The sequence below is a fragment of the Xiphophorus couchianus genome, chromosome 2 (genome assembly GCF_001444195.1).
Source record: "Xiphophorus couchianus chromosome 2, X_couchianus-1.0, whole genome shotgun sequence".
Classification (NCBI taxonomy): Eukaryota; Metazoa; Chordata; class Actinopteri; order Cyprinodontiformes; family Poeciliidae; genus Xiphophorus; species Xiphophorus couchianus.
Window position 1 is genome coordinate 28,167,499 of NC_040229.1, and position 14,731 is coordinate 28,182,229.

At 40.2% G+C, this 14,731-nt stretch overlaps 1 protein-coding gene across 1 annotated transcript in view; it reads left to right on the plus strand.

The window, feature by feature from the left end:
* The first annotated feature begins 255 nt into the window (after positions 1 to 255).
* The window catches only part of swap70b (switching B cell complex subunit SWAP70b), a 34,667-nt gene continuing 20,191 nt past the window's right edge, over positions 256 to 14,731 (plus strand). The window contains exons 1-3 of the mRNA XM_028027185.1: positions 256 to 472; positions 3,830 to 3,970; positions 13,410 to 13,583. Coding sequence (XP_027882986.1) covers positions 377 to 472; positions 3,830 to 3,970; positions 13,410 to 13,583 — 411 coding nt within the window. The 5' untranslated portion in view covers positions 256 to 376. The remainder of the gene's footprint in view (positions 473 to 3,829; positions 3,971 to 13,409; positions 13,584 to 14,731) is intronic.

Here is a 14,731-nt window from a genome sequence, read left to right on the forward strand (position 1 = left end):
GTTTTGACGTCTTTCAGGTTTAACTTTACCTTAAAAATATAAAATTATCCCCCATTCATGCCTCTAACTTTACCACGCTGTCACTTTAGCCCCTGTTATGCAGTGACAGCTCATAATAATGCCAACATCCATCCATGTTGGCCTCCTCCTGATGTGCGTGGCCCCCCGCTGAGCGGTGCTGCGGCTCTTCGCTCCGCTCCTTCATCATCATCATCATCATCATCATGCCAGACACGGAGCGTCACGTGACCCGCCCTCTGGGCGTCCAGAGGAGACAGCGCACACAGACTGCTCCAGTGCGAAGAGACACACTCAGAGTTGGACAGGAGTAAGAAATAATAATAAAAAGAAGAAAGATAAACACTCCTCTGACATCATGACGCTGCGGGACGAGCTTTTAAAGTCTATATGGCACGCGTTCACGGCTCTGGATGTGGACAAAAGCGGGAAAGTCTCCAAATCTCAGCTCAAAGTAAGTTTATCAAGTCGCACCAATTTACTTTTTTTAAAAAAAATATATATATATGTATATTTTTATTGATTTTTGAAGTGCTATCAGTCAATGCTTCTCCCCACTTCTGGTACGTTTGCCTGGTTTTTAATGCAGTTCGCGTCTCTTCCTCCTCCCTGAGAACACAGGGCGCCTCTGTTAGACTGCAGCGAGCGGCGGAGGCGCACCTGGTGGTGATGGGGCACAAATCCAACTCTCAAAACAAGTGTCCGTGGGAAAAGAATCACATCTCGCGACGGAAAACGCTACGTTGTCGGTTTCAGTTCGTCTCCATTCATACGTTCCAGTTGAGAAACCCGCAGCACAAGCGCGACTATAGGGAAGGTTTTCTGCAACGAAATCTCTTCTCCAGTGTCAGGAGCCTCACTGATAGTGCAGCTGAGTGCCAGCCAAGCATTGTTGGCCAAGCAACAATAAAGGTCAACATGGAGGCCAGCTGACTGGGATTCTGATGAGAGGGAGAAAAAAACAACAACTAAGAGTTTGGCCAAGTCAGAGTTGTTTCATGTCTTGTGTAACATGTGAAACTGTCATTACTTGAGTCTAATTGGTCACACCGCAGTTGCTTCAGCTTGACTAACTGCACTGATGTTCTGTCTGGACCCCACAACCATGTTAAAGTCTGTGGTTGAAAGTCCTTCCAACAGGGCCGGCCCAAGCCTTTCTGGGGCCTAATTTTTTGTTTTTGTTTTGTTTTTTGGGGAGGGTTTGGGGGACGGGAGAGGCTCCCTCTTACCAACATGTCAACACCAGATGCTTTATCATTCCTAAGCTACTCTATGTAGCACACCTACTATCATTAGCATCATTTGTAATTAGCTTTCATCATACCAAAGCTATTAAGGCTTTTGGTTTTAACCTTACAGGAATAACAAACAAACAAAAAGGATTTTGAAATGCAGAGTGGTATGTAAGGGTGCCATATTATTTTAACTATTTGAAAGTAACACCAGCTGCTAAACATTAAATTTACAGTAAACGAGTTGACAAGTTTGATATCTTATTTCCCCAACAGGAAGAGGTTAGCTATTGTCATGCTAGCTTGCTGCTCTTGGGCTCCCCCTGGTGGTGTGGTGGCCCTAAGCAACCGCTTAACTCGCATATATACAGTATGTCTTTGGCTAGCCCTGCCTCCCAAGGCCTTAGTTTGAATCACTCAAAAGGAGTTTGAGCTGTAATTGCAAAGTGTTGAATGGGGATAAATTGAAAGCAACACCCCAAACTTTTTATACTTTTTATTTAAAAATGACATATTCTTCTGTTTCAAAATGATGGGCAGTTCTGTGTTGTTCTGTCACATGAAATCTCCATAAAATGCAATAATGTTGGTAGTAATGCATTAAAATATAAAAAAGTATGAGATATGATTAGTTTTGCAAAGCATTGTATTGTTGAACTCCTCCTTTCCCCTCAAGTGACCCACATCTGCACCACAGGAACTGCAGCCGATTGCATTTCTCAAAACTCTGCGACAGAGCAGCAGCTGCTCCTTCACTTTGTGAAAGACATTTTTCTGAGTCGATGACCGGACAGTGAACTTTGGATGTTCTCATTTAACTTTCATTACTGTTTGTATCCGAGTGCATGCCCCACAAGATTATTGACGTTCCTCAGCTTGGTCACATTGTTTACTTTGATAAACACAAATGTTCTGAGTATTTTATTGGGTTTTACGTGATAACCAACCCAAAGAAGTGGATAACTGTGAGGTAGATTGTAAAAACATTGTAGTTTTCAATATTTCAGTTTCTCTAAATTGAAATCTGAAAAGTTTTGCCTGCACTTGTAAGCTTACTTCTATAGAAGTGTTTAACTTCCAAAGCAAAAAAATAAATATAGATCAGTGTCTTGTTACAAAGATAAACTTTGCCATTAGAACAAGAAAGTTTCTCGTTTTGACTAGATTTATGTCATTAAAACCAACATATACAGTACGTTGCTGTTTAACCCATTTTGTGCCTTTTTTAGAAATCACAATATGTCAGACATTTATGGTTATTCCATTTCTTATTTTATTGAGATAAAACTTGTTATTATGAGTTTTATATTTTGTTAAACTGATGAAGCTTCTTCTTTTAATGAGTTTGTTTCTTGTTTTCACAAGAAACTTTGTTGTTGTAACGAGACACACCTCCTGTATTTGTTTCCTACCTCTAGCAGTTTTTAATAGAGCCTAAATGTGATTAACATCAGCATAAACCCAGATGTTCTGTGAAAGCCTCAGAAGTTTGTTAGAGAACATTAGTGGACAGACGGCTCCATCAAGACCAATGTGGTTTCTCGGTTCTGTTTTTTTTTTTTTTTTTTTACTCTCTTTCTGCAGGTGTTTTCTTGTGTTCTCTTGGTCCTTTCTTGTCTTATCTCTCTCTTTCATATTTAACCTTTTGCCCCCACCTGTTGTCTTCTCTGTTTGCTCTTGTTCTCTTTCTTTCCTGTCTCTATGCCCTATTTCTGTATGTGCTACGCTGCTGGACAGGGAACGTACAGAAAGCAACAGAAAACCTCAGAGCGACGAATGCCAGATGGATCGTGGATGAAGTTATGGAGAAGTCTTAAACAATGTTAGGTTGTGAAATGGTATTCTAAGCTTTGACCATCTAACGCTGCATTGTTCAGCCCATCCTCTGAAGATGGAAAAGAATCTGTTGACGTGGTAACGATCATCTTTGGACTCCACCAACAGACTAGGGTGAAGCGTTGCCTCCCAGCAGGAGCTAGCAGCGGTAGCAGTGGTGGGGTGTAAAGTTGCTCCTGCTGTGCAGAACTCAGAGACCTGCATTTTCTGTGTTTGTTCCTCAAGATTGAAAACGTCGTCATTAGTATCCTTTTCATAAAATGTGTGAATTTGTGGTAAATTATTTTTCCTGTCTTGTACCATTTCTTGCTGTCAATACGTCGCGTGTTGTTAAAAAGTGTATATCCCTTTAAATAGCCCCACATTTGGAAGAAAAATTGCACTTGTGGGGTGAGTAAATGGGTCCCACCCATGCAAAACTTCCCAGTAAATTTCTGCCATCGCCCAACAGTTTTATGTGGATGTAGTGTGATTTTGTTGGGTGACCTAAATTGAAAAGCAAGGCTCGTTTTTATTGTAGGCAAGAAGTTTGCTACTAAAACCAAATGTGCATTTTTGACAGCAAATGTGGTGACACTGAATAGGGCCGGAACAGGCTCTCTAAGGGCAAAAGATTTGTCACAATAAAAAAGTAAATAACTCAACCAAAGTGTCCTTACTTTTCTGTGCTGAACATACTGTATATTATGACACATTATGTCAAAACATAATGTTTATTTGACCTGCTTCTCCTCTTGTTTCAGGTGCTTTCTCATAACCTGTGCACGGTGTTGAGGATCCCACACGACCCGGTGGCACTGGAGGAACATTTTAAGGACGATGACGAGGGTCCTGTTTCCAATCAGGGGTACATGCCGTACCTCAACAAGTTCATCCTGGATAAGGTCAGTCAGTGACACCACACAGTGCGCACGGTCACAACGAGCCTAGGACCAAACCTAGCCTTTTTCAGGTTCTTCATGTTTGTGTTCCATGTATAATTCAAAGGTTCCTATTGGTTCACCATTGTGGACACTGTACCAACAAAATGACTGACGTTGAGTCAGCAATCTGCTCCATGACTTTTTATCTGCATGTAAGGAAAATGTTACACTATCAGTGAGTTGATAGCAGAACATAAACTGGGGCAGCAGGTTGTTAAGTTGAAGTACATTTACAATATGACAAACCTGAAACAGTGGTAAAGTTGTCATTGCTAAGAAGGCTACTCACAGAAAGCCATGACTGCCTGATTGCTGTGACGTTCGGATCTGAGAGCATCTCCTACAGTAACTAAGAGCTTTTTTTCCAACTTTGTGGAACATGGAGTAACACTGCACTCTGTTTGCTCTCTGCTGGTCAGCTGAATGAAAGAACACCAATACATTTTTTTTACCACACTTACAAGATGGGTACATTTGGATGTTTTTCAGACATAAAACAAGCAGTCGGGGTGTAAAACCTAAAGGAGTGGCATCTGTAACTCATTAGGGTGACACTGTGTAAATTACAGTTGGTGAGCTACAGGCGGTGAGCAACCGACTAACTACCTGAGCAGATTGCCTGACTAGTTAACTAGCTAATATGAGTTTGTTTCATTTGTGTTACTTAGAAACAACATAGCACCAAAAAGGGTGCATCATGGTTGTGCTGTGGTGGCGCCGGGGTTAAGCACAACCCACATATGGAGGCTCTAGTCCTCGACATGGCCATCGCAGGTTCGATTCCCAGCCTGGCGACCTTTGCCGCATGTCTTCCCCTTCCCTCATTACCCACGTTCCTGTCAATTAGCTATCAAATAAAGGCCACTAGAACCAACAAAGCCTTTAAAAAATATGTTAGCATGAAGTGTAAGTGTAATGTTCTTGGACGAAGCCAGGATCAGTGGCAATTGTTGTTTTTTGTTTTTAGATCAAAGGAATGAGTTTATTTAGTTTTAAATCTTGTATAAATACAATGAAATCAAAGAATCAAAAGGTTATCGTAACATCTAACTCTCAGCAGCTCTACAGGGTACAACGACACTGTGGTTTTCTCTCAACAGGAAATTAGCATTAGTTTATAGCGGCTTAGCGGTTTACCACAAGACAAAACAAATGTCTATTTTTTTTTTTTTTTTTTACTATTTTCCACTTCTCTAGTGTTTAAATGAGATTATAAAGGATTGTTACTAAAGTATAAAATTGGTTGCCATTTAATTTTGGAGGTGTAGACCTTTCTGCTCAGCTTACTAGCTAGCATGCTAGCTATACACACAGAGTAACCTGTTGTGCGTCTTCCTTTCTATGTTTACTCAGTGTCCTTGGAGCTAAACGCTGACTTCGCTCAGTAAAATATCTGCCCCTTCATGGTGGCATCATCATCACTGTATAAAAGGCCTCTGGTGTTCATTCAGCTGGGCAGCCTGAAACAGCCCTTTCTTTCTGTTACGTGACATCATACCAAGAGGTTACTGTCAACGGGAGCTGCTGTGGCTCAAGCTCTTATTAGAATATATAAAAATGTGTGAAAATAAGACCATGTTACTGTGGCAACCCAACAGGGACAAACCAAGACAATGAATGCATTTTTGATAGCCAAGGTGTCAGAAATGCAGGAATCATCTAGTTATCTGACATTTTTAACTGTAGCTTATTGTACGCTGGATATTTTAGTGATTATTTCTCTATTTTCTTATTTCCCTTTATGTGCTGGGATGACTAGTGTGTCTTTTGCATTTCCAGATGTCGAAATCACAACAGATTAAAAAACGTGATCTCAGGTTTTATTACCCATCATGCTGGTGATCCCAGCTTTAGTTAATGTTTAGTATAAATACCACATGGTGTTAAAATTTAAAACAAAAATGTATAACATGAATAGGTTGATCTTATTTTTCAAAATATGCAAATCATTCCCTTTGTCTTCCTTCCACATATCTAAATTGATTTTTCTGCACATTATTATTTGTAAAATACCTCTGCAGGAAGGTGAACCTGAGCCCCAGTAAAGTCTTCTGCAGCCTTTGAAGGGGCAATATCACGTAAAATGTACATCTTTGGGTTTATATCATGTTATAATGTTATTCCCTCATCAAAAACCTACCTGGAGTGTTGCTTTGATTCTTCCAAGCATGATTGAGAAAACCTATTATCAACATGGCAACCATTGAGCTCAAAGGTGGATCTAGCTTCACCTTTGAGGTGTTTCTGAGCTTCTGGCTCAGAGCAGCTGTCCCACCCTCTCTCCCCCACTCAGCTCCTTCAGACTAGCCAGCAGCAATTAGCAAATACCCTTTAAGAGGTTTCCCTTCTGGGTTGTCCTATTTATTGTCTCTTTCCCTACACTCCAAACGAATCCCCACAGCATGATGAAGTCACTTCCATGTTTCACTGTAGAGATTGTGACTCTAGATAATGTTCAGTATTAGTTTCCTGCCATGCATGGCACATTTGTATGATGACTTCTTCCAGATGTTTGTCCTTTAATGTGGATTGTAGCTTTATTACCACTGGGCACTCGTTCACTAAGGCCAGTTTTTTGGTCAACAAATACTTATAGCTATGCAAATCTGTTTTTTCCATTTCACATTTATGCCCTTATTTGTTTGTTGGTCCGTCACATAAAAAAGAAGTTGTTTGCTTTTGCAAATGTATCGATAATTAATCAATAATAATAACTAACTGATCAATTGACTGTAGTTTTAGGGAAAACACACATTCTGCCTTTGGGAATTTCTTTGGTTTCTCTCCTTTATTTGGTTTATTAGACCTGGTGCTGATGTCAACATCTCTGCGACTAAATGGCTGCCTTACAAAATTGTTCTTCACTACCCGGCGAGTTCATTTCAACAGAGATAACCTGGCTGTAAACTGTCAACATTAGGACACTGGAAGAAGCTCTGGGAATTCCTTTCATATCAAAGTGTCCTCACTAGTTCCTTGTTCCTTTTGGTATCGGGTCAAAAAGCTGTAAAGCTTGTTTTACGACTAGCAAGTCTGAGATCGTTTAGTGTATGAAATGGGCGACACATGCAAATGAGACTAATCTGATTCAGTGTTATTGCTGTCTAACAAAATGTGTCAGAAATTCTCTCTGCGGTTTTACGCAAGAAAAAAATCAAAAGGGTCATTCAGCACACACCGATGCATTTACCCAAGCCTGGACGTCAGATTAATCAATTACCAGCTTAAGGTGCTTTCTGAACAAATGCAGTCTGACTATAGGATTAGAAGTGACTTCTAATAAAATAATTAACAATCACCCCTCCTTCCTAACATTGTTTGTACTTTTCCACACACAGCCACCCCCTGGCCTGTGGACAAGGGTGGAAGGGGTGGCTGTCGACGCTTTCGGCCGCTGAGGAAACTCCACCCTGTCACACAAGGAAATCGTGTTGAATGGGCCCAAGTGTGAACCAGAGTCAAAAAAAAAAAAAAAATTCCTGTTGAACATTTAAATAGAGCAGAGGACAGAGGAGAAACTGCATCCATGTGTGTTTTTATAGATGGGAAATAAGAGGAAGACAGAAGAAGTGAGTCATCTTCGGTGACTCACTGTTTTATAATAAAGCAGAATATAAAATTGTTTTTAATCTTGTGACAGAGCTCAGCGAGTTGGGACAGTCTGTCATTTAAAGGTTCACTAAAGGTTAAAGCATTAAAGGGCCAGTACGATGTAAAATTGACTTTACTAAACTTTACATCATGTTATAATGTTATTTCCTCATAGAAACATCCTTGAAGTGTTGTTTTGATTCGTTTATGCATGTTTGAGAAATCCTTTATTCTCCCGTGGCAACCACTCAGCTGTGCAAAACGCCTGGTTGGACTTAGCTCCGCCTTCAAGGATTTACACTGTTGATCCACTTTGTTTTAGGATAACATTGAAGAAATAAAAAAAACAAATGTCTTCAGAATTAAACGTTTTCAGGTTTAATAATAAAAAAGAGTGACCCTTGAGTTCTGTCAACCTAACAATTTTTGGTCCAAATGGGAAAACGTGTGGACACCACTGCATTAACATAGTGAAAAAGGTGGATCTTTAGTCAGGGTAGCAGATAAAAGGTGCGTGATATCTCTAGAGAGAACCACTGCTCTGGTGGGACAATTTGTTGGCACAAAGGCTATCAGCAAAGCCGTCCATAAATCTGGTCGATACGGAATGGTGGCAATCAGGAAGCGGTTGATAAAAGTAAATCATGCTTCCAGTTTTCCAAGAGCCGTGTAGGGGAGACGGCAAATTTGTGGAAGAAGCTGCTCTGATCAGATGAGTTCAGACTTGTACGTCCCACCCAGTGAAATTTAGTGGTGCTATGAGGGCAAGAAAGCTGGTCAGAGGATGGAGATAAATACAGAAGGTACAAATATATGCCACACTTCAGATTTTCATTTATATATATAAAACAGATTAAAGCTGCAGTTTATATAATTATTTTTCCTCCAAGGTAAGTTGTTTCTCCTCCATTAGCATATTTAGCGGGAGGAGAAGGAGCTGCACCTCGAAGGCGGACCTAGGTCCAACCAGGCGTTTTACACAGCTGGAATGGTTGCCGTGGGAGATTAAAGGATTTCTCATGGAACAATCTCAGAGAAACGACCAGTTCAGCCTGACTCTGATAAACAAGGAAATGCAGAATGAACTTTAAAAACGGAAACTGAAGTTTGGACCCAGAAAGTCAATAAACTAATCAACACGTGGCATGTTAATATGCTTGAAATATGTGAACTTGGACTGGAAGTAGGGCAGCAGGACAGAACCAGTGAGCCATAAGGAAAAAGACACATGGGGAAAACACAGTACAAAGATGATGTAGGAAGCAAATCCCTCTTTCACAACATCAGCTACCTCCTCGTCTGCCTTGCTGCAACCGCTCTGATTCACTCCCATCCGACCCAGATAAAACGACCTCAACATGTGATCAGTGCTGTTCTTCCTCGTCTCAGCAGTACAGTTTACCGTGGTGCTTCGTTAAAGATGTATTTGTTCTGAAATATGATATAACGTTTATTATGGATTGAGTCTATTTCTCAGCATTCATGTCATTTCTTTCAACTCCACCCAAACATCTATTGTTTAGAGCATCATGGGGCGTCTGGACGGCTTAGAGGTGGCTTTGCAGGAGCTTTGCAGTTCTACAGAAAAAGCAGCTGTGTTGAGGGGGGTGTGTGAATATCGAGTCCGATGCTGTTGTTTGGGGGGGCAGTATGTAACCGGTAAAATCCGGTTTAGGATTTTCAAAATAAAACATCCGGAAGTAGTTCATTATTTCTTGCGCGGCCCGGTACCAATTGGCCCGGTACCAATTGGCCCGGTGGTTGGGGACCACTGCTCTAGTGAGAACACAGCATTTCTAAGGTGTGTTTGGGAAAAGCCTCCGTTGTTTGTGTGCCGGAGGCTGCTGAAACACGTTTATTTTGTAATTCTCACGCTGCATGTAACACCTGCCACATGGAACAATAAGCTGATACATTTCTGGTTATCGCTAAAAGATGACTGACGTTGGTTTAGTCATGTCTGCTGGAGCCATTTTCAGCTGTTGGAAATCTAAAAATAGCGTCAACGGTTTAATAATGGAGGAATATGTTTTAGATTTGCTCATCCAGCTTGACATAATTAAGATCCTGATAGATTGCAGGGTGGAGTATCACTTTAACATCCAACACTGGTTTCCACACAGACGTTTACCCTAAATGAGCACAACAGAGAGTTGCGTCAGATCATGAGTGGTTTCAGAATAGTCCTCTACTCTTCGGTGCAGTTATTTCTTTGGTTTTTGTCTCTTTCACAACACCGAATGTGTCAATTCTGTGGCATTTTACAGATTTTAGCCGAAGAAATGTTTTACGAAAAGTCCTGTCATGACGTTAAACAAACATAGTTCTCGACCGTTTTTCTTTTAAACTAAAACACATTTGAACTTGTGACTTCCTTCATGATCACTGTGATTTTTACACAGGAAGTCCAAAAATAAATTAATCAAGCACGACAGAAACCAGTACTACACCAAGCCTGCTGAAAATGTTCAGTTATAGCAATGTACTCAGTTCAGAAAACATAAAATACATTCCAGTTTGATCTTCTCTATTGGTTTGGACCAACTGAATGTGCTTGGTTGAAGCGCACTGCCCAGAGGACAGGAAAAAAAAGCATGAATAATCATCTCGAGTTCCTGTTTTTAAACCCAGCTTCTTGGTTCACAAGTATTTCTCACATGACAAATGGTTTTGAGCACACTGTTTTGAGTGACCTTCAAGAGACCTTGATTGTTAGAAAACAACTGCTCCATTTCTTAAAAACTGAACTGACTGAAGAAGAAGTCGGACAGAAAACGACTTTTGCAAAACATGCTTGAAGAACTTATTTAATCTCGGTTCGTCCTTCATTTTGAACAGATTGGTTTGCTACTTTGGCTTCATCTGTTTACCAAATGTCTTAGCTCATTTAGCCTTTGCCTATGTGGTCCTCGCTGTAATCGGGTCTGTTTCGCCTTAAATCTTCAGGTTGCCAGTTAATCTCAGGGCAACACACGTATTGTAAAATCATAATTTTTTGACTCTGCATCATGTTATAGTGATGTTCCTTCATGAAAAACATGCTGGATTTATTGTCAGGTTGATTCTGTTATTTCTTCATTTCTTGTTTGAGAAATCCTTTAAATGGGGTGTATTGTGAATTTTCCAGGCACATGGTGCCTTTTTATAGACCAACACTCCTCCAGACCCCAGTAGGGACAAGAGTGTACAGAAAATGGATGGATATGACTTAAAAGAAATTTGACTTTGCAATTTCACTCCTTGAAATTGAGCCACTGTCTCTTTAAAAACTCCTGCTCTTTCTGAAACTCCGCCTTCAGGAAGTCATCACATCATGGCTCCTCTATTAACCCTTTAAGAACATTTTTACCAGCATGGCACTGAGAAGAAGCTCCTGTAACAAGCTCAGCTTATGCGCTTTTCCACCAGATGTTTGCTAATTGCTGCTGGCTAGTCTGCAGGAACTGAAGGCTACATAGTTACTTGATTGTGCTATAAAATAATGCTATATACCTGGAAAACACATAACACTGTTCCTTAAGAGCAATTTACGGGGCACAGTGTGGGACGGCTATATGATACCATACCATACCACCGTGCAGATGCCTAATTCAGCTTTGATAAAACAATAATGATGGTGTGTTATTGTTCATTTCAGGTTAAATTTAAACAATTAAATAAACGCCATACATAAAAGCCTGCCTCATTTTAGTTCTACCTAAATGAGGTAGAACTGTTGGGAATAGCTAACAACTAATCTAGGATTAGATACCAACTATTCAGGTTAGATACCAACTTTTGTTTCTGACCGAGATCAGATATTTAGATGAAACGAAGTGAAGACTGAAGCGTCCTGTACATGTGCTGCTGCTTAAAGTTTCCGATCATGATTCTAGATTGAAGCTTTACCTCGCCTTCAGCGTGGAGCGTTAGTTGGGTCTTACTGAACAGAGAGGAACCCAGCGGGATGAGATGTGCTTCTATTCCACAAGACTGCACAGTCAGCCTGCCAGCAGTCTCCATGGAAACGTCACTGTTCACAGACTTTAAGAAAACATTTCCCTCTCCAGCACCAATTGTACCTTTTCAAGAGCTTTCTACCCACTTTGCTCTGGAATGTGAGAACCAAAACCAAAGGCTGGTTTCTGATTCTTGTCACAGTTTTGAAGCATCTCTGCAGTCATATCAACTCTCGCCTGGTCACAGCTCTGGGTCATTCTCCATGCTTGTTTTCCCACAACAGCTGACCTTAATTGCAGGAGCACTAAATATTCGTGTTTATAGCAGCATTCAAAGTTCATCTCAGGAAATGTTAAGTACTAAAAACTTGGGGTTTTCCTCTGACAGCTTCTCAGATCTGCAGACTAAAAGTTGCACCCAGATGGCTGAACCTGAGCTAAGCAGTGTTCTTGCCACAGATTGTTTGTGAGATTGTTTATGGGTCCTTCTACTGCATGAACATGCACTCTGGCTACATGTTTAATCCTAGAGAAAGGTTTTTTAATCTCTAACAGGGTTTCTTCCAAGATTAATAGCTAATAGTTTAGCTTTTGACAGTGTCTCTTGCTTCCTGAGCTGTTCATCTCTGCAGCTTTTCCAGAGGTAACGCAGGCCTCCTGGCTGCTTCTCTGATTTAGTCAGGTTTCACTGGATAGCCCATACTTTGGTGCCGAGTCATTCAATGATTTCTAAACTAACAAATGTATTTTAAAGTGTATTCTCTGAACTACAGGGAGCCAGTGGAAGGGCTTTGGGGTGATTTGCTGTATTTTCTTCGTGTTAGTGAGAACGCCAGCTGAATCTGCTGAAGTTGTAGAACTTTATAGGCAGCCGCGTAAAGATACAGTTGCAGCAGTCAATTTGGATTAAGATACACACCTAGATAAGTTTCTAAAAATCTTGATGGAAATTCATTAACTTTATTCCTGGAAAGGTGACAGAAGGCTGCCTTTGTAATTGTCTTTATGTGACTCTGAAGGTCTAGATCTCAATTGTCTCTTTCTTTCAGCTTATCTGTTTAGTTGGTCATATCTTGGAAGGTTTGTAGTTGTGCCAGATACTATTTTTGTCATAAATTGATGGTTTGAACAGCGCTCCATGAGACTTTTAAAGTTTGAGATGTTATGAACCCAACAGTTTATAAACCTCTCCATGACTGTATCTCTGATCTGTCTGCTGTCATCCTCAATCTTCACTAGGCTTTCTTTACTAATGTTCTCCATCAAACCTCATAGAACGATTGTGCTGGTCTACTGAAATTAAATTAACACAGACGTCCTGTATTTACAGAATGTGTTACCTCTGGAGGGCAATTTGTCCTGGTTTAAATAATAAAGCATGGGTCACTTTTAAGTTTTTATTTTTCAATGTTCTCTTACAACCATCTGAGGCTTTTGCTCAAAAAATGCACTTATACTGAGATTAACCTACACAGATATAACAGTATCTGACTACCGAATGTGCCTGGTTGCTCTTTATTCAGGGGTATCAATGTAACACGGGGCAGAATTTAAATTCAAGTTACTTTTTGGACTTTTGCTTTTTCAAAACAGAAAAACCAAGTACTATTTTCATTCAAATTCAAGGTTACGCACGACTTTCTGCTGGGCTTCCAAGAAAAAGTCAATAATATCCTTTCTATTGTGCTGCTGGTGGCGTAAAAAATATGAGAAAGTTCAAGGTTATGAAATGTTCAGGTGGTTTTATCTTTTGACAAACTGTTCGTGTTTGTGGGGTGTAAAAACTCTCTTCCTTGTTTTCGAACAGATAATTCACAAGACCTGCTTTGTTGTCCTCCTCATGCCTCCCACCCTCCTTCTCTCTGCAATAGGCGAAGGATAACTTTGACCGCCAGGACTTCAATAAAATGTGCTGGACGTTGTGCTTTAGGAAGAACCTGGGTCAGAAAAAGCTCTTCATCTCCAACGACGACGCCTTCAAGATATGGTGCATATTCAACTTTCTGTGTGAGGACAGATACCCGCTGGTCATCGTCACAGAGGAGGTGAGATTACATCACAGCAGCATCCCTACAATGAAGGAAAGGTCATGGGGCAAGGGGTAGCATTTGTTTCCTGACTACAAAATCTGTAGCAATAGCTATTACTCATGTTACAAAAGAAACAGACCAACTTAAGTGGAAAATACTACTGTAAAAATAAAATGGCTCAGTATCAGGATCAGTATCTATAAAACCTAGACAGGAGGCTAATGTTTGCTTAATTTCCTGAATTCATTTAATTGGATTAGATTTTATTCAAGACTAGTAAAATGTGCTATTATGCACTTCTTCATGTTGGTTTATTAGATAAAATACACTAAAATTTATAGTAATAAGGTGGCAAAATGTACAAAAAAGCACCACATTTAGACACGTTGAATGTTATTGTATACATCCAAAAAATTTCACACGCGCTCACAACACAAGAAGGCAAAAAGACGATTGTTTCACTGCCATCCATCGCCGCACTGCTGCAGCGGAGCAACTCCGTTGACAAAATAAAACCTGCAGAAGCTGGTATTTTTCATCTATTGCAAGCGCACCACTGCAAATGGCAAGTAAACAAAGTCATAGTCAAGCTAGCATACCTTGCTAGCTTGAGCAAGTTCCTTGTTGTCCCTCGCTATATTTTTTCTTTTTTTAAAAACTTTTTATTGACCTGTTAAATGTGATACTCTTGGACCTTATCTTCTTGTTGTAGTGTTGACAATTAGTAGCAAAATGCTGCATCCCTTTTTCTTTTATATATCACCTGCACATTTCAAATTTAGCACGTTATGTTGACAACTTGACACCGAAAACCAATGGTAGTAATCGTTGGCAAGCTCTCTATTTTTCTTTTGCCCTCCATACAATAAATACATGGGACTACAAACAAACATTTCAGTATGTGATGCTCACCTAATCCTGTTTTTATCAGTTTTGGCATCCTGTTGTGAAAATGTGTGTGAAAGCAGCTGTGAAACAACATTTCTAAAGCATTTCAGCGGTTGATCTTTATCATTGCACGGCAGTGGAGTTGCATTTCACTATGCAAAACCTCCATATTTGATTTCCACAGAGTTTAGTTTTGGTGCATCTTTTTAGGAAGTTTAGCAGAAACCTGAATGAAAATCTGAAGAACATAAACTCCCTCCCTCTCACGTTCCAAA